The sequence below is a fragment of the Salmo salar genome, chromosome ssa06 (assembly GCF_905237065.1).
Source record: "Salmo salar chromosome ssa06, Ssal_v3.1, whole genome shotgun sequence".
NCBI classification, from domain to species: domain Eukaryota; kingdom Metazoa; phylum Chordata; class Actinopteri; order Salmoniformes; family Salmonidae; genus Salmo; species Salmo salar.
This window is the reverse complement of record NC_059447.1, coordinates 68,060,769-68,088,201: the sequence shown is the minus strand read 5'-3', so window position 1 is coordinate 68,088,201 and position 27,433 is coordinate 68,060,769. Positions and strand designations below refer to the sequence as shown.

Genomic DNA, 27,433 nt, shown 5'->3' with positions numbered 1-27,433 from the left:
TCGTCTGTCTGTCCAACCGGCAGCAAGTTCACTGGCAGTATGAAGTTTTGATGAACTACCATACTCTTCTTGGTAATAGGATCTTTGACTCTGTAGATGTGCACAGACGGGTCTTTCCATGTGATCACATAGACCGTTGAATCCCACAAGTCGGAAAGTTGACCTTTTCCTCTTTCCTTTTGGTTTGCCAAGAGAACTTGGTCTCCAATCTGCAGCGCAGTACCTTTCACTCTCTTGTTATACTGCCTTGCTTGCTTTTTCTGAGCTTCAGTAGTGTTGGCCTGAGCGATCCTGACAGCCTCTTGCAGGTCCTTTTGGAACAGGCAGCACTAGTAGCACAACGATTAAAATAGACACCAAGAGTAAAGTTCCTGGCGATCATAGCGATCTGACCCCCCTATTGTCTGAACTTGGAATATTCCTGTTCGCGGGCTTGGGCCACTGACCCTTAACCTGGTTGTTCTGTTCTGCGTTGTGTACTATTCTAATAATTTGAAGTTTGATGGAATAACCTTTTTAACTCTCCTACAGTACCATATTATTTACTTCTGATCACATTCACAAAAGGGAAAGAGAGGAACGATTGCATTTCTCCATTCTCCCAAGCTGTGCTCCTAAACCGGGGCAGCTGGGGATTGAGTATCACTGTGTGGTGCAAAGCCACAGAGAGCCAGTAGATGCCTGGAGCTTTATGGTGGGGATAGAATTTCCAATCAATCAAATCCATCATGGTATATTATTGAGGGGGTCAAATTGACCTGTTCCTAATATTGAGGGGGTCATGACACCTCTGTCTCCCCCACAAGTTACACTCTTGTGTGTGTGTGTGTGTGTGTGTGTGTGTGTGTGTGTGTGTGTGTGTGTGTGTGTGTGTGTGTGTGTGTGTGTGTGTGTGTGTGTGTGCGTGCGCATGGTCCTTGTTTGGAGTGACTCTGTATTTGGTGAGGCCTCAGCCCCATGCCTCTCAGTATAAGAGGATAAATATTCAAAATAATTTATGATTGGCTGGGCCCAGTCTGGTCATTCCTATAAACAAGAGTAGCCAGTTAATTTAATGGCCTCCTCTCAAATTACCAACAGCCTTTGATCGCTTAGAGTGGGAATATATATGGCTTGTTCTTGAACATTTTGGTATGTGAATCCTGATGTGAATCATTTTGATATGTGAATCCTTCTTCTATTATATCTACTGGCACTACCCATTTTAATCCATTTACCATACAACTAGGATGTAAACAAGGTTGTCCCGCCTCCCCTATGCTATTTTCTCTCTCTCTCTTGAACCACTGGCACAAAGCATACTTCAAAATGTGGCTTCCTTACATATAAAAATCAGACAAACTGAACAAGAAATTTCTCTGTATGCAAATGACATACTGCTCTACATCGCAAACGCTCAGAAATCCCTCTAGCCAATAATTTATATTTTCACAACATTCAGATCATGGTCTAGTTACAAGATCAACTGGTCCAAATCAGCTCTACTACCTCTTAACTCAGCTATGGGAAACATGCAACTACCACCCATGATCCCACTAAAGAAACAAATCACCTACTTTGGCATTAACATATCCCCCTCTATTCACACTACTTGGAGGAAGAACTACTTAGAAACCTTTCAAAATATAAAAAAAGACATAAAAAGATGGTCCGCTATGGACACTTCTTTGCATGCTGAAATCTCAATTATTAAAATGAATGTCCTCCATCGTATCAACTTTATGAGTTCCATGTTACCACTGCCTCCTCTTATAAACTATCGTTCTAAACTTGACTCTGTCATAAAGAAGTTAATTTGGGGGAGAGAGAGACCACAGATTAAATATGCAACTACAGAGAACAAAATATCAAGTGGACTTGCAGTTCCAAATAAAAAATGGTATCACCTATCATTTCAAATTTCCTGAAGACCTGGTTAAACCCAGAGGCTTCTGTTCTTTAGCGTGCTATAGAAGAGTCAATAGTTTCTCTACTTAGTTTATTATTTTCTGGATTGACTCCAAAAAAAATTGCATTATTGTTTGGACCCATTATAGCATACTCAGTAAATGTGTGGAAAGCTATAGAGAAGCATATGAGATCTAATCTTAAGTGGCATTCATACTCTCCAATATGGCGTGATAAAGAATTCTTAGCGTGTAAGATTCTTGGTCTAAGAAAGACATGCAATGTGAATGGACTCCTCAGTTTCCAGGGAATCTGCCAGTGTTTTAATGTCCCAGGTTCATAATTTTGTCTTTACCTTCAAATCCACCTATCCATGCGAGCATATGGGTCCCCTGGGGAGCAGAACTAACAGTACACCCATCAAACTTCTAACGGACAGACGCCCGCAAAAGGAGTTGTTTCTGACATCAACAGTATAAAGACATCACATGGGTATTAGTCCATGCCATTATGTGGGTTCTGCACCACAGGGGACCTTGGTACTTTTCAGCATGTGCTGTGGAAATCCCCAGGGGTGGTTGAATTCTGGCGGAAAGTCAAGGATGTAATCTCTGTACTTAATGCCATTAGATCCAATAGTGTTGTTGCTTTGTGATGACTCTTATTTGCACTTGTTAGAGCGCCAACGGAGAGTGTGGCTGGCAGGAACCACAGCTGCTAAGAAAATGATTGTACAAAGGTGAATCCCACCTCAGCAGTCACCATTGCAACAATGGCCGCTCACATTTAAGGAAATTGTACTTATGGAGCTCTCCACTGCCAGGATCCACAGGGCCAGGGTGTCTACTCTGGACACATGGAAAAAAGCAGCAGTGGACATTTCTGAACTCTTGACCAACGGGCCTTTACATCCATGAATGTGTATCAACTATTTTTGAGGCTATATGAAGTATTTTTCAGTAGATTTACTATGGAACATTAATTTATTTGTTACATGCTATCAGATTGCCGGTGAGGGGTGGGGGGGATCTTTAAAAATATATCTATGAATTAATTTTATGAATCCTATGAATTTAAATAATAAAAACTTGAGTATTTTCTTTTTTTTACGAACATCTCCAATAGTGACAGGGTTGTCTGGTGAAAAAACAAACAATTTTCCCCATGTATTGAAATCAGTAACTCCCCTGAATGTACTCTGAAAATTTCATGAACCAATAAAATGTATTCAAAAAAGCTTCCGAAGTTTTGAAATGGTATTTTTGTTAATGGTAGAATATGTCAGTTTTTCCATTTCCTGAAAAGTTTCTGATTTGGAACAAACCCTCCAGATTATGAATGATTTATGACTAAAACCAAAGGCAGTTATTTGTGTTTGATGGCAGGGAAAGTTCTCTAACTTAATAGTATAGAGAAGAGACAAACAAGTCATTGTGCAATGTTTTTAAAATTGCCTAATAATCAACCAGATTACATTTTGCAAATGACTGGAACAAAATAATCTGTAAAAGCAACAATATCCACAGATGGTTTTAACTAAAAATGAGACACTCTCCCTCAGTTTTTTCCTTACCAATGTAAAATGTACAGTACACATTCACGTACGCACACACACACACACACACACACACACACACACACACACACACACACACACACACACACACACACACACACACACACACACACACACACACACACACACACACACACACACACACACAAGCAGAGCTGTTTCTCAGTCTCACTCAGGCGTGGTTAGATTTAGTTTTAGACCTCGGCTGGGTCCAACGGAGGCGTGCATGCAATTGTGTGTGTGTGTGTGTGTGTGTGTGTGTAGGCCAGCCGAGTCACTCCTTATACACATTGATTATTAACAGACAAGAGACTGGCTCTACATCAGGATCCCTTAGTCTCTCTGATTTGCTGTGTTTGGATAAACAAAGAGACATTATGTTTTTGATTTGTATTACCGGTATCTTTTATCCAACTCTTTTTTTGATTTGTATTACCGGTATCTTTTATCCAGCTCGTTCTTATTCACTTATTTTTCCCTCGGTCTTTGACTTTCAGAAAAATAGACCTGATTAAGTGGAGTGCAGTATTAGTCATCCAGCTAAATGACCTTCTCAATTTAATGGGACAGAGCATTTGACTTCTGGGTGCAATGACACAGACTGATTGGAGCATAAGAGGATACGGAGGAGTAAGTTAGAGAATTAGGGTTCCCTCCACATACATCATTGTTACCAATGACAACAGCCACAAGTCCGTTAGCCAATCCGAATGCAGCGCTGAGGTGAGTCGTGTCAAACCAGGTAATAGAAAGAGGAAGGGGAAGTAGTGAGTCATTCATAACCTCTGGGGTCAAAACCTGCATCATAGGTGATAGATCAACCTCATAGAGTGTAACAGCACGTCAATGGACCAGATGACACACTCCACACACACACATAAGCCGTGTTTGTGTGTGTGTGTGATGACGTGGATTGTTGAGACATAACGACGAAGATAACACCCTTGATAACCAAAGGTCAACAACCACTAGACCCCTAATAAAGTAATTTATCATCATTATCAGTGGGCCATAAAGACAAAGCTGTCATCAGTGTAGTGACTCAGTCCTTTGTGACTCAAACTCCCAATGAGACCACAGTCATGAGCTCTGCATGTTAAAGGGGCTGAACTCCATTTTTCTCACCTCAGTTTTCCCTCATTATGAAAAACGCGATTTGCGTCTTGGGGGTGTGGTTTGATGTGGGTGTGTTACAGTGCCTTCAGAAAGTATTCACGCCCATTGACTTATTCCACATTTTGTTGTGTTACAGCCGGGATTTAAAAAAGGAGTAAATAAAAAATACATCTAACCCAACTACACACAATGCCCCATAATGATAAAATGAAAACATGTTTGTAGAAATGTTTTAAAATGTATTGAAAATTATTCACACCCCATGAGTCAATACTTTGTAGAAGCACCTTTGGCAGCAATTACAACTTTGAGTCTTTCTAGGTAAGTCTCTAAGAACTTTGCACACCTGGACTGTACAATATTTGCACATTATTACTTAAAAAATTCTTCAAGCTCTGCCAAGTTGATTGTTGATCATTGCTAGACAGCAGTTTTCAAGTCTTGCCATTTATTTTCAAGACGATTTAAGTCAAAACTCAACAACAACAAAAAACTAGTCCACTCAGGAACATTCAATCATGTCTTGGTAAGCAACTCCAGTGTATATTTTTCCTTGTGTTTTAGGTTATTGACCTGCTGAAAGGTGAATTTGTCTCCCAGTGTAACGCCCTGGCCATAGAGAGGGGTTTTTGTTCTTTATTTTGGTTAGGCCAGGGTGTTACATTGGGTGGGCGTTCCATGTTCTTTTTTCTAGGTTGGTTTATTTCGTTGATTTTGGCCGTGTGGCTTCCAATCAGGCACAACTGTAGTTTGTTGTTGCTGATTGGGAGTCACACATAAGTAGCCTGTTTTTCCTTTGGGTTTTTGTGGGTGATTGTTTCTGTCTAGTGTTTTCTGTTTTTGTTCATGTAGGACCAGACAGGACTGTTTGCTGTCGTTTCTGTCGAGTATTTTGTTTATAGTGGTTCATTTGATTACATCTTTAAAATTAATACACATCCTCCGCTGCATCTTGGTTTTCTTACGATGACAGCCCTTACACCCAGTTTCTGGTGGAAAGCAGACTGAACCAGGGTTTCCTCTAGGATTTTGCCTGCTTACTCTATTCCGTTTCTTTTTATCCTAAATAAAATTACTCCCTAGTTCTTGCCGATGACAAGCATACCCATAACATTATGCAGCCACCACCATGCTTGAAAACATGAAGAGTGGTACTCAGCAATGTGTTGTGTTGAATTTGCCGCAAATATAATGCTTTGTGTTCAGGACATGAAGTTTATTTATTTTCCAGATTTGTTGCACTTCTGCTTTATTGAAAACAGGATGGATGTTTTGGAGTATTTTTATTCTGTTCATGCTGTCATTTAGGTTAGTATTGTGGAGTAACTACAATGTTGTTGATCCATCCTCAGTTTCTCATATCACATCCATTAAACTGTAACTTTTTCAAGAATGTGAGGATGTTTGAGTTGGGGGGAAAAACAAGCCGTTTATAAAGAATACATTTTGTTCTTTCATCAACATTGGTGATAATGTATTGTAGCAATGTCTCATTCATTGTCTCATGTCAATCAAATTAGTCCTGAAGCGCTGCATGCTAATGTCTATTGTCTATAAAGATATGGGCTGTCTGTAGGTTGATTCTTCTGCTACTAATGCATAGTGTGCTCTGGTCATTTGGGTGCTGCCAGGCAGCTGTCCCGTGTAAGTGGGCATGTGGGCATGATTGAGGTACAAACTCAGCCCTCAAATATCCAAGGATTTGGCGACATCATTAATATCCATACATCTGGGAAATCTCAGTTTTGGAAGAAACTGACCAAAGTTATTCTACTTCGAGGTTTTCGTCAATTTTCAGACTAGAATCAATGTTTATGATCGATGCCACATAGGCCTTTTTCAACCATAGAAGTCATTTTTTTGGTTTAGCTCCTCTTTAAAGGAGGGAGCTTGAATACAGAAAAGCACTGGGGTATGCTGGTACATGTAGTCTTTCTGTGATATATGGGATATGTACATTACACCATAGTGCCCTCAAAGCTCATCACTAAGCTAAGGACCCTGGGACTAAACACCTCCCTCTGCAACTGGATCCTGGACTTCCTGACAGGCCGCCCCCAGGTGATACGGGTAGGTAACAACACATCTGCCACACTGATCCTCAACACAGGGGCCCCTCAGGGGTGCGTACTCAGTCCGCTCCTGTACTCCCTGTTCACCCATGACTGCATGGCCAAGCGCGACTCCAACACCATCATTAAGTTTGCCGACGACACAACAGTGGTAGGCCTGATCACAGACAACGATGAGACAGCCTATAGGGAGGAGGTCAGAGACCTGGCAGTGTGGTGCCAGGATAACAACCTCTCCCTCAACATGATCAAGACAAAGAAGGTCATTGTGGACTACAGAAAAGGAGGACTGAGCACGCCCCCATTCTTATTGACGGGGCTGTAGTGGAGCAGGTTGAGAGTTTTAAGTTCCTTGCTGTCCAACTATCATAGTCCAAACACACCAAGACAGTCGTGAGGAGGGCATGACAACACCTATTCCCCCTCAGGAGACTGAAAAGATTTGGTATGGGTCCTCAGATCCTGAAGAAGTTCTACAGCTGCACCGTCAAGAGCATCCTGACTGGTTGCATCACCACCTGTTATGTCAACTGCTCGGCCTCCGACCGCAAGGCACTACAGAGAGTTGTGCGTATGGCCCAGTACATCACTGGGGCCAAGCTTCCTACCATCCAGGACCTCTATACCAGGCGGTGTCAGAGGAAGGCCCAAAAAATTGTCAAAGACTCCAGTCAACCTACAGTAGTCATAGACTCTTCTCTCTGCTACTGCACGGCAAGCGGTTACGGATCACCATGTCTAGGTCCAAAAGGCTTCTTAACCTCTTGGGGCTAGGTGGGACGCTAGCGTGCCACCCGTGGTGCACTCCATCAACAGCAGGTGCATTTCAAGAGCGGCAAATTTGAATCCAAATAAATGTCAAAATTCAAATTTTTCAAAAATACAACTATGTTACACCATTTGAAAGATAAACATCTCCTTAATCTAACCACGTTTTACGATTTCAAAAAGGTTTTACGGCGAAAGCATAAATTTAGAGTATGTTAGGACAGTACATTTACAAGAGTTGTGTGTAATGTTTTGTCAAGTCAAAGACAGGGTCACCAAAACCATAAAACCAGCTAAAATGATACACTAACCTTTTACAATCTCCATCAGATGACACTCCTAGGACATTATGTTAGACAATGCATGCATTTTTAGTTCTATCAAGTTGATATTTATATCCAAAAACAGCGTTTTACTATGGCATTGATGTTGAGGAAATCGTTTCCCTCCAATAACCGGCAGTCAAGTCAGCGTCACAAATTAAATAATTAAAATTAGAAAACATTGGTAAAATATTATATTGTCATTTAAAGAATTATAGATTTACATCTTTTGAACGCAATCAACTTGCCAGATTTAAAAATAACCTTACTGGGAAATCACACTTTGCAATAATCTGAGCACTGTGCCCAGAAAAATACGCGTTGCGATACAGACTAGACGTCATGTTGGGGAGATCTAAAATCGAAAATACTATGTAAATAATCCATTACCTTTGATTCTCTTCATCAGATGTCACTTCCAGGTATCACAGGTCCATAACGAATGTAGTTTTGTTCAAAAAAGCTCATCATTTATGTCCAAAAATCTCCGTCTCGTTAGCACATGATGTAAGCCAGCCGGACTTCTCGTCATGAACGAGGGGAAAAAATATATTTCCGTTCGTTCAAACATGTCAAACGTTGTATAGCATAAATCATTAGGGCCTTTTTTAACCAGAACATGAATAATATTCAAGGTGGACGAATGCATTCTCTTTTATAACGTATTGGAACGAGGGTACCCAACATGAACTCGCGCCAGGTGTCTAATGGGCCATCATCGTTCCATGGCTCTTGTTCGGTCAGATCTCCCTCCAGAAGACTCAAAACACTTTGTAAAGGCTGGTGACATCTAGTGGAAGCAATAGGAAGTGCCAAAATATTCCTAAACCCCTGTGTTTTTCAATGGGATAGGTTTAAAGTCAATACAACACATCAGGTATCCACTTCCTGTCAGAAAATGTCTCAGGGTTTTGCCTGCCAAATGAGTTCTGTTATACTCACAGACACCATTCAAACAGTTTTGGAAACTTTAGAGTGTTTTCTATCCATATATAATAAGTATATGCATATTCTAGTTACTGGGTAGGATTAGTAACCAGATTAAATCGGGTACATTTTTTTTATCCAGACGTGCAAATGCTGCCCCCTAGACCCAACAGGTTAACAGCTTTTACCCCCAAGGCATAAGACTCCTGAACAGCTAATCAAATGGCTACCGGGACGATTTGCATTGTACCCCCCGTTTTACGCTGCTGCTACTCTCTGTTTAATATCCATGCATAGTCACTTTACCTCTACGTACATATACATATTACCTCAATTACCTTGACTAACCGGTACCCCCTGTACAGTATATAGCCTCACTACTGTTATTTTATTGTTGCTCCTTAATTATTAGTTATTTGTCTATTTTCTTATTTCTTATTTTCTTTTTTTTAACTTCAGTTTATTTTAGTAAATACTTTCTTAACACTTGTTTTCTTAAAACTGCATTGTTGGTTAAGGGCTTGTATGTAAGCATTTCACTGTAAGGTCTACTACACCTGTTGTGTTCGGGTGTATGTGACAAATACAATTTGATTTGATTTGATTGCAACATGCTGCAGGCCAGTAGTTTCCAATATTTTTAGGTTACTGAATTATTCACTGGCCAGAGTACCCCTCATACTCATTTTACCAGTATGCCTATGGTCTCTTGCGTCTTCTCAAGTACCCCCTGTGGATAGGCCAAGTACCCCCAGGGGTCCTAGTAACCGTTGGGAACACTACTGTAGGCTATGTCTGAAGAAACACTTACCACCCTTCACTAATGTTGTAATGATACTTCTTATTTCCTGATATCTATACATCTATCAGTGCATTAAGAGACATTTGAATCATATATGACTGATTTCATTGCTGATGGATAGTTTTTCCCCACTGTTGTTTGAGTGTTATTTTTACTTATTCTCTGAATTTCTCCTTTAAAGTCAGTCCACAGAAGTGAGGGTTTCCAGTGCAATGGAATCTTCTTGTCTCTGTTTTATTTTCTCAGACACTTAAATCAAAGCATCTCTGAATCGGTCTTTCCTGCATCCCGATACAGGAACTGAAAGTCCCAGCCGCCAATAGGGAGGCTCAGTTCTACTGCCGAGCATCTGGTAAGAGTTCATCCTGGCGAGTGAACATGAAACTGGCAGGCAGAAGCCTGTTTCCCCCACTGTTCATGAGGAGTGTACATGTCCACGGAAATATGATGAACTGCTTAGAAGCATTTAAGTAGCAGCCTCTAATAATCATCATATATGGTCAGTTCTGAATAGGGAACCTCACAATAGATTCACAGTAGGTGACCCCATTACTGACATCACAATAAAATACCCTCATTATTGTCTTTGTGTCAGCACAATAGACTTTCCTCACTGTCCATGTGACAACAAATGAGGCAATCTAATCACCGTCTTTGCGACCTCAAAATGAGGCATTATCATTATTGTCTTTGTGACATCACAATGAGGTATTATCATTACTTTCTTTGTGACATCACAATAAGGTATGCCCTCTTACTCCGGTCTTTGTGACATCACAATAGGTTACACATATCTCTCTGTAAAATCATAATCCACTTACAATACTGTCTTTAAAAAAATCTAATCAAATTTTATTTCTCACATGCGCCATATACAACAGTTGTAGACCTTACCGTGAAATGCTTACTTACAAGCCCTTAACCAACAGTGCAGTTCTAGAAATAGATCTAATAAAATATTTACAAAAAAATGTAATCAATCAAAAAGTAACACAATAGATGTACATAACAATAACGACACTATGGCTTATGGCTTGGGGTAGAAGTTGTTAAGGAGCCTTTTGGTTCTAGACTTGGCGCTCTGGTATCACTTGCCGTGTGGTAGCAGAGAGAACACTCTATGACTTGGGTGACTGGAGTCTTTGACAATTTTTTGGGCCTTCCTCTGACACTGCCTAGTATAGAGGTCCTAGATGTCAGGAAGCTTGGCCCCAGTAATGTACTGGGCCGTACGCACTACCCTCTGTAGCATCTTATAGTCAGATGCCAAGGAGTTGCCATACCAGGCGGTAATGCAACCAGTCAGGATGCTCTCGATGGTGCAGCTGTAGAACTTTTTGAGGATCTGGGGCCCCATGCCAAATCTTTTCAGTCTCCTGAGGGGAAAAATGTGTTATCATGCCCTCTTCACAACTGTCTTGGTGTGTTTGGGCCATGATAGTTTGTTGGTGATGTGGACACCAAGGAACATGAAACTCTCGACCCACTCCACTTCAGTCCCGTCGATGTTAATGGGGGCCTGTTCGGCCCTCCTTTTCCTATAGTCCACGATCAGCTCCTTTGTCTTGATCACATTGAGAGTGAGGTTGTTGACCTGGCACCACACTGCCAGGTCTCTGACCTCCTCCCTACAGGCTGTCTCATCGTTGTCGTGTCGTCAGAAAACTTAACGATGGTGTTGTAGTCGTCCTTGGCCACGCAGTCATGGGTGAACAGGGAGTACAGGAGGGAACTAAGCATGCACCCCTGAGGGGCCCCAGTGTTGAGGATCAGCGTGGAAGATGTGTTGTTGCCTACCCTTACCACCTGGTTGGCAGCCTGTCAGGAAGTCCAGGATCCAGTTGCAGAGGGAGGTGTTTAGTCCAAGGGTCCTTAGCTTAGTGATGAGCTTCGTGGGCACTATGGTGTTGAACGCTGAGCTGTAGTCAATGAACAGTATTCTCACATAGGTGTTCCTTTTGTACAACTGGGAAAGGGCAGTGTGGAGTGCGATTGAGATTGCATCATCTGTGGATCTGTTGGTGCGGTATGCGAGTTGGAGTGGGTCTAGGGTTTCTGGCATGATGGTGTTGATTTGAGCCATGACCAGCCTTTCAAAGCACTTCATGGCTACCAACATGAGTGCTATGGGGCGGTAATAATTTAGGCAGGTTACCTTCGCTTTCTTGGGGACAGGGACTATGGTGGTCTGTTTGAAACATGTAGGTATTACAGACTCGGCCAGGAAGAGGTTGAAAATGTTAGTGAAGACACTTGCCAGTCGGTCCGCGCATGCTTTGAGTACACATCCTGGTAATCCGTCTGGCCCTGCAGCTTTGTGAATGTTGACCTGTTTAAAGGTCTTGCTCACATCGGCTACGGAGAGCATGATCACACAGTCGAACAGCTGGTGCTCTCATGCATGCTTCAGTGTTGCTTGCCTCAAAGTGAGTATAAATGGCATTTAGCTCGTCTGGTAAGCTTGTGTCACTGGGCAGCTCGTGGCTGGGTTTCCCTTTGTAGTCCGTAATAGTTTTCAAGCCCTGCCACATCCGACGAGCGTCAGAGCCAGTGTAGTAGGGTTCAATCTTACTCCTGTATTGACGCTTTGCCTGTTTGATGGTTGGTCTTCACTATGACGTCACAACAGGTTACTTGGATTGATCACAGTAGAATGCTCACACCATCTTCACTGTGACATCACAATAGGGCAAACCATTACCTCATTATTGCGGCATCACAAAATGGATGGCTACCTTGATTAGTAACGTTATCACAGTACTATGTAAGCCACACACAGTGTTAATCTAGCTAGGTCAGTCCTGTGTTGGGCAACATTAGAAACACATCCGGCTATTTTTCTAAAAGTGTTTATCAGGACCCAGAGAAGGAATTGAACTGGTTCACTCAGCAGGGAGGACTGGGTGACCTAACTGAGTGATGATCATCCTCATTGGGGTGTGTGTTACAGTACAATGGCAGTAAATCCCCCTGCAGTAACCACAGTAGACCTCTGAGCACATGCTTATAAAGCAGCTTTCCCCAGACAACAGGGTAATGTCCTTATCATGGCCAGCACTATATTTAGCTACCACTTTCTCCCTCTTAGCAGGGGATAACATGGTCCTGGTTCCCTTCCACCCCCGCTGGTTATCATCCACACTAATGCCCCAAAGGGACCACACTCACACACAGACAGAGAGAGAGAGAGAGAGAGAGAGAGAGAGAGAGAGAGAGAGAGAGAGAGAGAGAGAGAGAGAGAGAGAGAGAGAGAGAGAGAGAGAGAGAGACATCTCAAGCAACAGGTGTGAGAAATTCCCTTTGTCCTTTCCTCTGAGAAATGACAGAAAGAAGAAAGAAAAGGGGACAGTGAGACATATGACAGAAAGGATAGAGAAGGACACAGAACAAGAGTGGAGAGAGGGAGGAAGAGGGCCAGTTGGTCACCAGGGAGAGTGAAATCTGGAGTCCTGGTTACATTAGTATGACGCAGGCCTGGAGCAAATCCACTCATTCCTCTCCTTTACTCTGCTCCTCAGCTCCTAGCTGAGCTCACTGTGAGGACAGGGCTCTGCCAGGAGCGCCACAATCTAAAGTACATATCACCCGCACCTGGCGGGTAGACAAACACCTGGCCCATGTCCGGCAAACACACACAGTAACTGCTGGTGACGGTGGGTGACGCTTGGTGACGTCTGACTGTGACGTCTGTAAAAGGAAATCCTACAGGATCAGCTTGGTATGATCAAATCAAATCAAATCAAATTGGTCACATACACATGGTTAGCAGATGTTAATGCGAGTGTAGTGAAATGCTTGTGCTTCTAGTTCCGACCATGCAGTAATATCTAACAAGTAATCTAACAATTTCACAACAACTACCTTATACGCACAAGTGTAAAGGAATTAATAAGAATATGTACATATAAATATATGGATGAGCGATGGCCGAACGGCATAGGCAAGATGCAGTAGATGGTATAAAGTACAGTATATACATATGAGATGAGTAATGTAGGGTATGTAAACATTATATAAAGTGGCATAGTGTAAAGTGACTAGTGATACATTTATTACATCCAATTTTTAATCATTAAAGTGGCTAGAGATTTGAGTTAGTATGTTGGCAGCAGCCACTCAATGTTAGTGATGGCTGTTTAACAGTCTGATGGCCTTGAGATAGAAGCTGTTTTTCAGCTTTGATGCACCTGTGTTGACCACGCCTTCTGGATGATAGGGGTGTGAACAGGCAGTGGCTCGGGTGGTTGTTATCCTTGATGATCTTTTTGGCCTTCCTGTGACATCGGGTGGTGTAGGTGTCCTGGAGGGCAGGTAGTTTGCCCCCGGTGATGCGTTGTGCAGACCTCACTACCCTCTGGAGAGCCTTGCAGTTGTGGGCGAAGCAGTTGCCTTACCAGGCGGTGATACAGCCCAACAGGATGCTCTCGATTGTGCATCTGTAAAAGTTTGTGAGTGTTTTTGGTGACAAGCCAAATTTCTTCAGCCTCCTGAGGTTGAAGAGGCGATGTTGCAGTTTCCCCTTTGGAAACTGTGCCCAAAGCTGGGCATGTGGAACAATGTCACTACAGATAGATTGTATAGTATAGTGTTGGCTCCTGGCTACACTGCATTAATACCTCAAAGGAACCTTAGCATCATCTTAGTTCAGCCTTCTCCTGGCTCCCCTCCCTTTTGCCCTCCTCTCCTCCACCTCTGGCTTTCTGCCTTGGAGGAAAGCCTTCTCTCCAGGGTCAGACCACATCCAAGTGGCCTCTCTTCTTCTCTCCCCTCCATCCTGCTCACAGCCAAAGCAAAAATATGCCTCTCTTTGAGTCTCTGTTTGAATAAAGAGAGGAACCACCATCATCCTGTGATCCGTTCATTAGTTAGGATGAGAATCCCATCGTTCCATAAGTGACTGTGTGTCCACTATCTCACACTCAGTTGCAGGGCATCCATGCAGTGTACATGGGGTGGTGGGGAGGCCGATGGTGTGGAGGGGGGTATTGCTGAGGGGGGTACTGTTGATGGGGGTACTGTTGAGCATGAGTCACACTTCTCATGACTCATGCTCTTAAAGAAAAAATCCACTCCATAATTATATTTGGGGCCTGGCTTTTTCTTGTGACCTCTTCGTTGATAATACATTTGTCTCATTTGAAACTCAATACCCACTTTTTGGGGTATCTCCAAACTCACAGCTTTGCTAAAAAACATTTCCCTTCATTTCTGCTCCTGCCTGCAAAGTGTCCAGTTGAGATGTGCTTAGACCTTAACCCCTATCTGAAGGGCACAATCTCCAGGTCATATGACATGATAAAGAACATTAACCCACCTTTCTGGGCAAATACCAAATCTGCATGGGAACAAGACATGGGTGGCAAGCTACCCGATGACATTATGGCAACGTAGTACAGAGCTTATCGATACCTCATAATTTTGCATGCCGCACGTGTTAATTCAGTTCAATGTCTTACACCGTCTCCATTACTCAAATGACAGACTAGCAAAAATATATCCAAATGTCGACCCAAAGTGTTTGAGATGCCATCAGAGTCCAGCAACTGTGGGGCATTTGTTTTGGTCATGCCATTATCTGAGGGTTTTTGAGATCCGATATTTGAGGCATATTCACATCTATGTAACAAAACTGTTGACCCAATCCGTTCACTGCTATTTTTGGCAAACCACCTTTGCATTGTACTGCTACCACCCACCAGGCGAATGCAGTAGCATTTGCTTCACGTCTAGCTAGCCATCTTATCCTCTTTAATTGGAAGACCTCAGCAAGACCTCCTTCTCTTACACAGTAGGTTAAGGAGGTGATTTCATCTCTGCCACTTGAAATGGATAGATACACTATGCGGGGGTCCCAACAAAAGTTTGGCCTGACATGGTCCCCTTTCATTGAACATGTAGAGAGCCTATTTCTCACATTTCAGAATAGGCAGTCATGTCCTGTGTAAGTGGATGCGATGTGTTAATAGAAATCCACTGTAATTATCATACCCGTTTTATTATCTTGGTTATTTTTTATATTCTGTCATTCTAGCACTGTTGCCTTGATGTTTTCTCCAGCCACTGTATGGACCAGATTCTCCTGGTCCTGGGGTCCCGGGGGGTGCAAGTTTTGTACTTGCCGTAGCGCCGGTACACTTGATTCAATTTACCAACTCATTACCAAACTTCTGACTGGAGTCGAGTGCATTGGATGCAGAGGCGGGGATGTGTGTCCCCTCAGGTCCCCGGGGCCAGGACTGGGGGACACTGTCATGGGCCAGATGGTATTTGAGCTGCTAGTGGAGAATTGCTTTTGTTTTTTTCAGTATACGCAGTTATGTAATATGTCAGTGGCTACAGTGTGCAAATCGGATTCCATTGTTATTGTGACACCAATTTATTTTATTCAATGTATTTTGTTTTATTTTTTGTGAATCTTATTTATTTGTAAAAAAAATATATATGGTTTATTATTTATTTTGTTTTTGTTTTGTTTCTATCATTGTTCTTGTGCAGTTTCTTTGTATGATGCTTTTGTGTTTGGAAGGGATGTGTAACGCACGTCGTAGAGAGGAGACCAAGGTGCAGCGTGGTGAGTGCTCATGATTAATTTTATTATAACTCAGAACACTAAACAAAATAACAAACAAAGGAAAACGAACGTCACGTTCTGCAGGCTTTCACTGAGCTGTACAAAAACAAGATCCCACAACAGAAGGTGGAAAAAAAAGGGCTGCCTAAGTATGATTCCCAATCAGAGACAACGATAGACAGCTGCCTCTGATTAGGAACCATACTCGGCCAAACACAAAGAAATAGAAAACATAGAATAGAACATACAAATACAAAATCTAGAATGCCCACCCAAATCACACCCTGACCTAACCAAAATAGAGACATAAAGGGCTCTCTCAGGTCAGGGCGTGACAGGATGGGCTGGGTGGATAAAGGAATGGGGATGTTGTATTGACGTCAATGTCTCTATGTTTTCACATTTGAAAACGTACAAATAAAAAATACGATATTTGCATATTTTTTTCATTATTCCACTGTTAATACAGACCCAAAATGTTTTCGATGTCAGCAGTCAAGTTTACAAGATATCAAGCAGTGTCACTTGCCACATCATCATGATGATGCAAAATGCCTGATATGATGCAAAATGTATCATCATGAGGATGTGGCAAATGACACTTTGCTTCATGAAAATCCTATATCTTGAAAACTTGACTCCTGAAATGGAAGAAAAATGGGATTGTATAAGTGGAGTAATGAAAGAATATCAAAAATAGAGTTTTTGAGTGGATTTTCCTTTCAGAGCATGAGTCATGAGAAAGTACAGTTATTTATGAGTATTTACATACTGTATATACTGTATATACAGTTAAAGCCGTAAGTTTATATACACTTAGGTTGGAGTCATTAAAACACATTTTTCAACCACTCCACAAATTTGTTGTTAACAAACTATACTTTTGGCAAGTCGGTTAGGACATCTACTTTGTGCATGACACAAGTAATTTCCCAACAATTGTTTACAGACAGATTATTTCATTTATAATTCAATGCATCACAATTCCAGTGGGTCAGAAGTTTACATACATTACGTTGACTGTTCCTTTAAACAGCTTGGAAAATTCCAGAAAATTATGTCATGGCTTTAGAAGCTTCTGATAGGCTAATTGACATAATTTGAGTCAATTGGAGGTGTACCTGTGGATGTATTTCAAGGCCTACCTTCAAACTCAGTGTCTCTTTGCTTGACATTATGGGAAAATCAAAAGAAATCAGCCAAGACCTCAGAAAAAAAATTGTAGACCCACAAGTCTGGTTCATCCTTGGGAGCAATTTCCAAACGCCTGAAGGTACCACCTTCATCTGTACAAACTATAGTACGCAAGTATAAACTCCATGGGAACACGCAGCCATCATACTGCTCAGGAAGGACTCCTAGAGATGAACGTACTTTGGTGCGAAAAGTGCAAATCGATCCCAGAACAACAGCAAAGGACCTTGTGAAGATGCTGGAGGAAACAGGTACAAAAGTATCTATATCCACAGTAAACGAGTCCTATATCAACATAACCTAAAAGGTCGCTCAGCAAGGAAGAAGCCACTGCTCCAAAACCGCCATAAAAAAAGCCAGACTACAGTTTGCAACTGCACATGGGGACAAAGATTGTACTTTTTGGAGAAATGTCCTCTGGTCTGCTGAAACAAAAATAGAACTGTTTGGCCATAATGACCATATTATGTTTGGAGGAAAAAGGGGGAGGCTTGCAAGCCGAAGAAAACCATCCCAACCATGAAGCACGAGGGTGGCAGCATCATGTTGTGGGGGTGCTTTGCTGCAGGAGAGACTGGTGCACTTCACAAAATAGATGGCACCATGAGGAAGGAAAATTATGTGGATATACGTATTAAAGCAACATCTCAAGACATCAGTCAGGAAGTTAAAGCTTGGTCGCAAACGGGTCTTCCAAATGGACAATGACCCCAAGCATACTTCCAAAGTTGTGGCAAAATGGCTTAAGGACAACAAAGTCAAGGTATTGGAGTGGCCATCACAAAGCTCTGACCTCAATCCCATAGAAAATTTGTGGGCCGAACTGAAAAAGCGTGTGTGAGAAAGTAGGCCTACAAACCTGACTCAGTTACACCAGTTCTGTCAGGAGGAATGGGCCAAATTTCACCCAACTTATTGTGGGAAGCTTGTGGAATGTTACCCGAAACATTTGACCCAAGTTAAACAATTTAAAGGCAATGCTACCAAATACTAATTGAGTGTATGTAAACTTCTGACCCACTGGGAATGTGATGAAACAAATAAAAGCTAAAATAAATAATTCTCTACTATTATTCTGACTTTTCACATTCTTAAAATAAAGTGGAGATCCTAACTGTCCTAAAACAGGGACTTTTTACTAGGATTAAACGTCAGGAATTGTGAAAAACTGAGTTTAAATGTATTTGACTAAGGTGTATGTAAACTTCCGACTTCAACTGTATTCTCAACTTTATACTTTTGGAAAAACTGAAAAATAATGAATTCATAATTGACTACAGGAGTGCATAACAGTTTTTTCTTCCTTCTTAATGATAAAGTAATTCATCTTAGACAAATGTGTTCACACATTCTTTTCAAATTTTTGGCCAATCCCATACTGGTTGGCAATCAAAATAGACATTTACACAACAATAAGACATTGAGAGAAACTCAAAAAAGACATTATCTTTCTTATTTAGAGAATAACGTTTTGAAACAAAAAAGAAAGAAAACAAAAGAAATTGCATGAGCAATGCCATGGACACAAGTGAGTCTGCATTTGAAAGTTTCCCACTGGGCAAAAACTGGTTGAATCAACCACATCTTTTCAACCAAAACAATCTATGTGATGATGTTGAATCAATGTGAAAAACTGATTGCATTAGCAAAAAGTCATCAACATGAGGGCATTTCGTCTCTTTTCACCCAACTTTTAACCTAAATCCAATGACATGATGAAATGTTTTGTTGATTTCACAATGAATTGACGTTAGTTGACAACCCAACCAAATGTAAATCAAAACTAGACATTGAACTGACGTCTGTGCCCAGTGGGTTGTGCGTATGAGTCACCATTGAAATAACATTCTCTCACCCACATGTGCAAACAAACACACACACATACACACACGCACTTGCATTAATACTCTTTACAACCTCTTGGAACGTGGCAATCAACAAGACTATGGCATGAGCCGAACAACATGTACAAAAATAGAGAGATTGATAGAAAAATATGAGATCTGAGAACAGGTTTAATAGAAGGATGTGAGATGTCTGCATTGATCGGGTTAGATTTACTCAAAGTTTGCACCTGGTATCTTTATAAGGGAACAAAAAACAACCATTATTGATTCATTAACTTAGTTATTATCCTTCTCTTAACCTTTACCATTTGTTCATTCTTTTAGGTTTTATTACTTAAAAATAACAGGCGCACACTTTGCGCATCCCACATGGAAATTCCTCACAAAAAAAACATCAGAAATGTAACAAAGAAGAATACATCAAAGAAGGACAATTTCCACCTTTTGATCCCAAACATATACTGCCCATACACACACACACTGAAATATCACAAATACATCTCTCAAGCAACACTTTCAGACCCCTCTCTCTACTGGTAAAAACACTCTCTAACAGTATGAGTCAGGCCTGTAAACTACTGCACACTTGTAGTGTGCAAGAGTTTACAGGCCTGTCACCAGACACTACACGTTTGCAGGAGTTTAAAGGCTTGACTCATACTCTAATCCTCTCTCCTTGTAACCTCCTCACTCACTCAGGACCCTCTCTCACTTTCTCCTTCCTTTCTCTCTCACACTATAACTCATCTCCCTCTCTCGTCACCCAATTATAATTTTGGGAGATATGAGACACAAACCTCTACTTCAATAACAGTTCACATTGTGTCCCTCTCTGGTCTAAAATACATTCATTTACACTAGTAACACACCATCATCATCCTGAAAAAGGCTCATGGTCCTTTGTCTAAAATGAACAAGTCTGGGTTTATTCACAAAATATTCACAAAAACCTGTTTCTTTCTTTTAGACATTCAGGCACTTAAAGCAAAAATATTCACATCAACATATTGCATTTTTTTGTTGCTTTTTCTTCTTCTTCTCCTTGATCAGCCAAAACGAGGGTCTCTAAAAGATAGATCTTTGGTTTGTAAACAATGTCCAGTTGTTCTTTTGCATTGTCTGGGGTAAGCCTTACTTCTTATTTTCACTGGTTAGAAAAAGGTAAACGCAAGGTCTTCGTAGCCAATCAGGACGTGTCCACATCTTCCTGAATTCTCTCACTTTCCTACACAATACACTCAGTGTTTGCCTATGTATGTATGGTGTGTGAGAGTGTGTCTGTGTTTTAATGCATGTATGAGTGTTAGGGAGTATACTGTAGGTGGGTGTATATTTAAGAGTGAATCTCAAATTCAAGCCATTGCTTGCAAAAATATAACCACTAACACATTGGTTACGTACATCATTTCACTGCATCATCAACACTGGTAGTATTCAGCCCTAAGCCGAATGTTCCTATCTCTGTCACTCTGTGGTGGTGCTTGGTTGTCCAGCAAGGTGATTAGCCCGGTCTCCTTAGGACTGGCTAGTCGCCATGGACAAACTGGCATCCTGGGTTCAACCTCAGCATCATCTTAGTTCAGCCTTCTCCTGGCTCCCCTCCCTTTTGCCCTCCTCTCCTCCACCTCTGGCTTTCTGCCTTGGAGGAAAGCCTTCTCTCCAGGGTCAGACCACATCCAAGTGGCCTCTCTTCTTCTCTCCCCTCCATCCTGCTCACAGCCAAAGCAAAAATATGCCTCTCTTTGAGTCTCTGTTTGAATAAAGAGAGGAACCACCATCATCCTGTGATCCGTTCATTAGTTAGGATGAGAATCCCATCGTTTCATAAGTGACTGTGTGTCCACGATCTCACACTCAGTTGCAGGGCATCCATGCAGTGTACATGGGGTGGTGGGGAGGCGGTTGGTGTGGATGGGGGTATTGCTGAGGGGGGTACTGTTGATGGGGGTACTGTTGATGGGGGTACTGCGGAGGGGGGTAGTGAGGGTAAACAGGCTGCACCTGGGCCACGTAGTAGTTGCTGAAGTTGCTGTCAGCCACATAAGGGGCAGGCTGGTAGTAGCAGGTGACGTTGGCCGTGTTAGGGATGACGTTCTGCTCTGCAAGGACCCGAAGGGCCAGGGAGGAGATGAGGCCCAGTGTCTGTCTCCTCTCGTGGCCCATCAGGCACACTGTGCTCTCCTGCACTACCCCATGCAGAGTGGCCAGATAGTCGTATTTCCTGTCTTCGAGACCCACAAAGTGGTTCTGGAGGTAGGATTCCAGCTTCCTCCTCTGCTCGCCCAGCTCTGGGAAGTCTATGAAGAACCTGGAGCACATGTAGCGTTGCAGAATTTTCATTTCGGTTCCGGAAGCGGCGCAGAAACCCCGGACCAGCAGATGGCAGTATTTCAGAAGACCACCACCACGAATCTCCTCAGGGTTCCTCGTGCAGATGAGGCGTTTGCGTAGATGGTCGAGGGCCGCGGGGAAATCCCCGTAGACACTTTCTCCCAGGATGGTGGGGTGGAAGGTGTCAGCCATGGGGTGCTCGGAGCACTCGTAGAAGAGGAGAAGGGAGTCCAGGCGAATCTGGAAGGAGTCCACACTGAACTCAAACTGGCGACGCAGAGAGTCCACAAACTTGAGCTCCACATTCTTGCCTTTGTTGTTGGAGAGGGAGATGAGGCTCCAGCGGTCTGAGTCATTACATACTTTCACCATCTTCTGCACATAGGCCTCCTGAAAACACAACAACACAGACATAAAAAAACATGTCTTAGTCACACATCTGACATCTCTATATCTACATGTTTTGTCTATGGTAATAGGTCATTAATAAATTAATGATTAGATACAGATGTAGGATATTCATTTGAGCCAGTTTTCTAGCAAGAGGAAATTTGAATTATTATGTGGATTATAATTAATGGATATCATTGTAGGGGTTGATACATTTTTTGTAAGGGAAAAACAAGTGGAAATGTCAAACTTCAGAAGACTTTTTAAACTACAATTAGACTACACATTTAAAATATCCCACATTGCAGGAAAGTTCTCCTGCAACATGGCGATCAAATTAAGATCCTACACCTGTACATTAAATACATAAATGAAATGTTTAATTATATAGAATTATCAGCAAATATATCAGAATTTAACCAAACATGTTAATAGATTAAAGTGTTTATTATGTCTCATGGTGCATTTCTGCCTTTATTCTCAGTACATGTATCATCCTCTGTATCTAGGTCTGGCAATGTGTCTGGTGACGGGGAGTAATAATACAGTATATTAACAAATAAAGTATGTCAGGGGTTCATTTGAGTGTGGTAGATGATTTTCTGGTGTCATTTTCACTTTCTGTTCAATATTCAATTAATCTACAGTACCAGTCAAAAGTTTGGACACCCCTACTCAATCAAGGGTCTTTCTTTATTTTTACTGTTTTCTACATTGTAGAATAATAGTAAAGACATCACAACTATGAAATAACCCCCAAAAAGTGTTAAACAAATAAAAATATATTTTAGATTTTAGATTCTTCAAAGTAGATTCTTCAAAGTATGATGAGAGCTTTGCACACGCTTGGCATTCCCTCAACCAGCTTCACCTGGAATGCTTTTCCAACAGTCTTGAAGGAGTTCCCACATATGCTGAGCACTTGTTGGCTGCTTTTAATTCACTCTGCGGTCCAACTCATCCCAAACCATCTCAATTGGGTTGAGGTCGGGTGATTGTGGAGGCCAGGTCATCTGATGCAGCACTCCATCACTCTCCTTCTTGGTCAAATAGCCATTACACAGCCTGGAGGTGTGGCATGTCATTGTCCTGTTGAAAAACAAATTATATTCCCACTAAGCACAAACCAGATGGGATGGCGTATCGCTGCAGAATGCTGTGGTAGCCATGCTGGTTAAGTGTGACTTGAATTCAAAATAAATCACAGACAGTGTGACCAGCAAAGCACCCCCACACTATTACACCTCCTCCTCCATGCTTCACGGTGGGAACCACACACGCAGAGATCATCCGTTCACCTACTCCGCATCTCACAAAGACACGGCGGTTGGAACCAAAAATCTCAGATTTGGACTCATCAGACCAAAGGACAGATTTCCAACATTCTAATGTCCATTGCCTGTGTTTCTTGGCCCAAGCCAAGGCTCTTCTTATTATTGGTGTCCTTTAGTAGTGGTTTGTTTGCAGCAATTCGACCATGAAGGCCTGATTCATGCAGTCTCCTCTGAACAATTGATGTTTGAGATGTATCTTTTACTTATTTATTTTGGCTGCAATTTCTGAGACTGGTAACTCTAATGAACTTATCCTCTGCAGCAGAGGTAACTCTGGGTCTTCCTTTCCTGTGGCGGTCCTCATGAGAGCCAGTTTCATCATAGCGCTTGATGGTTTTTGCAACTGCACTTGAAGAAACTTTAAAAGTTCTTGAAATTTTCCAGATTGACTGACCTTCATGTCTTAAAGTAATGATGCAATGTCGTTTCTCTTTGCTTATTTTAGCCGTTCTTGCCATAATATGGACTTGGTCTTTTACCAAATAGGGCTATCTTCTGTTTACCACCCCATCTTGTCACAACACAACTGACTGGCTCAAATGCATTAAGACGGAAAGAAATTCCAAAAATTAACTTTTAACAAGGCACACCTGTTAAATTAAATGCATTCCAGTTGACTACCTCATGAAGCTGGTTGATAGAATGCCAAGAGTGCGCAAAGCTGTCATCATGACACAGGGTGGCTGTTGTGAAGAATCTCAAATATAAAATATATTTTGATTTGTTAAATACTTTTTTGGTTACTACATAATTCCATGCGAGTTATTTCATAGTTCTGATGTCTTCACTATTACTCTACAATGTAGAAAATTGTAAAAATAAAGAAAAATAACACACATGGAATTATGAGTAGGTGTGTCCAAACTTTTGACTGGTACTGTATATGTTTTGCATTGAAGGGAGGGTAATCCTCTCCCCCCAGCGCTGGGTCATGCGTAAGTATTATCCATGTAACTGAGAAGCGACCTTTAATGCGGATCCCCTTCCGATTGGATTAGTGTGAATCCTCTTTGTAGTGGAAACCACTGTTTCTACTATCTGCAGCCCTATCACCATGCAGCTTAGAATGCAGGGAAGAATTCTGAATGCACCATTTTGCAAATAAATTCATGTTGATACTGTGCGGATTGGCATAACTGTAATTTATTGGCTGCTGTAGGGTGCATAATGTATTGCAGTAAGCACTTTGAAATGGAATGAAGATATGAAAGTAACGTGTAATCGTAATGCATTCTCATACTTGAGCATAACTTTCAATGGTTGCATTAGAATCCAAGTCTTGATTCGACGCTTGCAATGAATATAGAAACATTTGCGCACCTAAATTTGTGCGTAATGAACTACATAAACCTGCATTATGAATGTCAAATGATAATGTCAAATGAAAATAAAAGTAATGTTACCTTTAAGGTCACTGGTGTTATCTTGTCCTTGTTCACTCCCTCGGGTAAGAAGTCTAGCAGAGCGTCCAGAACTATATCCTTCACCGTCTGGAACTCCATCTCGCCTTTCAGTTCAGCACAGAATATCAAGTCCAGATCCTTCCATCCTAACCCGCTGTCCTCATGTAGAACATGGCTGGCCGCGGAACCGTTCAGACGGACCTCTCGGACATGTATCCGTTTCTCCTCCATGCGACACCGGACCACTTTGACGATGTCCCGCGGTTTTATCTCCAGGGTGGGGAAGTTCCAGCGGCCGTGGATGGGGATGGACCCAGCCAGGATGACGTCCAGGCGCTGCACTTGTTCCCAATTGAGCACGCTGAGGTTTCTGCTCTCCCCGTCCACCAGACAGCCTTCCACCGGAGTCGACCGACCCGAGTCGACTTTCTCGCCCATATTGGTAAGAGGTAGATATGAAAATGTAAACGCTAAAAGTGTCCTTTCGTCTCCTGCTTCGCTGTGAGATAAGGCGGCCGAGTTGCCGCTGGGGTAGATTGACAGAGTGCTTTGGCCACATTAGCTGGCTGTATTTATCTGTATCACCGACCTTTAGATAACGTATCTTTATCGCCGTCTTTTAGATAACGTTGTTTACCATAACAAGACGAAGCATCTCTCATTTAAACACAGCATACGTGTGGTTTCAGTTCTCTGTTGCTTGTAGCGGAGATGAGGCATATGGTCAGCCAGTTGTCCTGCGTAAAGCTAGCTGTCCATTTTCTTCCCTTTCCCCAAGTTCAGTGGGGATATTATTCGATTGCTGAGCGGGTCTAAAGAGCTTGTCCAGCCGTGGAGTTCACACACTATCCTGTATTCGTTACCTCACTGTGCGCTTTCTCTTCCGTCTGTGTCGCCGTCGCTTAAATGTGCGCCTGTCGATGATCATCAATACAGAATAGCGTCTTGCACTTTCTCAATGCGCCTTTTCTTTTCGACTCAACAACATTTGTGCACCTCCAAAAGTAGATTTTCCTTTCACTTTTACGCGCAGAAGGTTTCACGTATCTTGGTATTTCTCCTCTGCTTCTATTTTACGCATCAGATTTACCCACAAAATACGTATTCCTATACACTTTCTTCACCTACCATTCACAGAAAATGGTGTATGGCTTCTACTTGCCTGTTACATTTTGCCAGTTTTTCGCTTGACGGCAGTGCGTCATGCCACAGAGGACTCGCGCTACAGATGAGAGGTTCTGACGAATATGCTTTCCACAGCAAAGGAATGGCGGGGCGGGTTAATTAGAGTGGCAGCTCGTTCCATCAATCGCTATAATCGGTACATTCCTAGCAACCTGTAGAGCGAATTAAGTTGTCCCATATGCTGATATGCGGTCAGTTTTGCATTTCACCCCCCCATGTTATATTGGCAGAAGGAACCCTGATTATAGATCTGTCACTATAGGCAAAATCGACATGGACTCTTGCAGACCAACGCTGGTTTGATAGATGCAACACCTTTTGCAAAGTTTTTTTAATATTTGCTTTTCACAGTCATTTTACACCCCAATGATTCACTACCACAGCCACATACATGTGTTGTTGAAGAACTCAAATGTGCACATCATACCCTTCAAATGTGTCACAGAGAGTACCGTTAATGATGTGTAGATATTATATCAGATATGTAGATACATGTTATTTATACAAATATTCATGTTAACTATCAGTCACTCTTCATCTTTTCTTAAATCTAAATTAGGCTATGCTAGATCCTTGCATATATCACTATCTAGGGGTGGCAAGAGCAACACCTCTCTCTCTCTTCCAGAGGAAATTAAACATGTATATATTATAGTAATTTTGCAGACTTTTATCCAGAGCGACTGAAAAGAAGTGCATTCAACTACGGAGCCAGCACATGACATGAACATTGCATGTACAACCTTCTTCAAAAAGTAAGTGTTGGAATCACAGTGCTAAAGTCAATTCAAGGTGTATTAGGTGTGTGTATAGTAACAGTACTCTGAGTAATGGTACAGTATGTAAGCTATATTCCATAGTGTCAGGTTGGGCTCCTTGTCACTCAGAACCCATCAGATAGAGCTTCACTGGCATATCTGTGTTACTGTTGACTACCTCATAAACCAGCTTAATGCAGATTACTCTGTATGTACAGTAGCACACACACATATACAAACACATCCACACACACATACTGTAGGTGTGCGCCCATGTTGACTCCAATTCTTCCCACAGTTGTGTCAAGACGGCTGGACCATTCTTGGTACATACTGTATGGGAAACTGTTGAGTGCTAAAAACCCAGCAGTGTTGCAGTTTTTGACACAAATGGTGCACCTGGCACCTACTACCATACCCAATTCAAAGGCACTTATATATTTTGGCTTTCCCATTCACTCTCTGAATGGCACACGTACACAATCCATGTCTCAATTGCCTCAAGACTTAAAAATCCTTCTTTAAGCTGTCTCCTCCCCTTCATCTACACTGATTGAAGTGGATTTAACAAGTGACATCAATAAGGGATCATAGCTTTCACCTGGATTCACCTGGTCAGTCTATGACACGGAAAGAGCAGGTGTTTATAATGTTTTGTACACTCATTGTATGCACGCATGCACACACACACACACACACACACACACACACACACACACACACACACACACACACACACACACACACACACACACACACACACACACACACACACACACACACACACACACACACACACACACACACAGCTCATACTACTGTTTCTAGTAGGCCTGTGTTTTTTCCCATGACTATTAAACCTAACTTGCTCTTTTACAGTGTTACAGTTACAATTACAACTTATTGGCAGAAACAAGGAAGGAATGACCACCCTGCCAAATGACATGTG

At 42.0% G+C, this 27,433-nt stretch overlaps 1 protein-coding gene across 1 annotated transcript; it reads right to left on the bottom strand.

Annotated features, from left to right (window-relative positions):
* Positions 1 to 18,526: 18,526 nt before the first annotated feature.
* Positions 18,527 to 25,791, bottom strand: LOC106607943 (terminal nucleotidyltransferase 5A-like). Its single transcript, XM_014205439.2, has 2 exons — positions 24,542 to 25,791; positions 18,527 to 21,804 (listed from the first exon to the last, which is right to left on the bottom strand). The coding sequence occupies exons 1-2, from the start codon at positions 24,977 to 24,979 to the stop codon at positions 20,938 to 20,940; spliced, it is 1,305 nt and encodes a 434-aa protein (XP_014060914.1). The 5' UTR covers positions 24,980 to 25,791; the 3' UTR covers positions 18,527 to 20,937.
* Between the last annotated feature and the right edge of the window lie 1,642 nt (positions 25,792 to 27,433).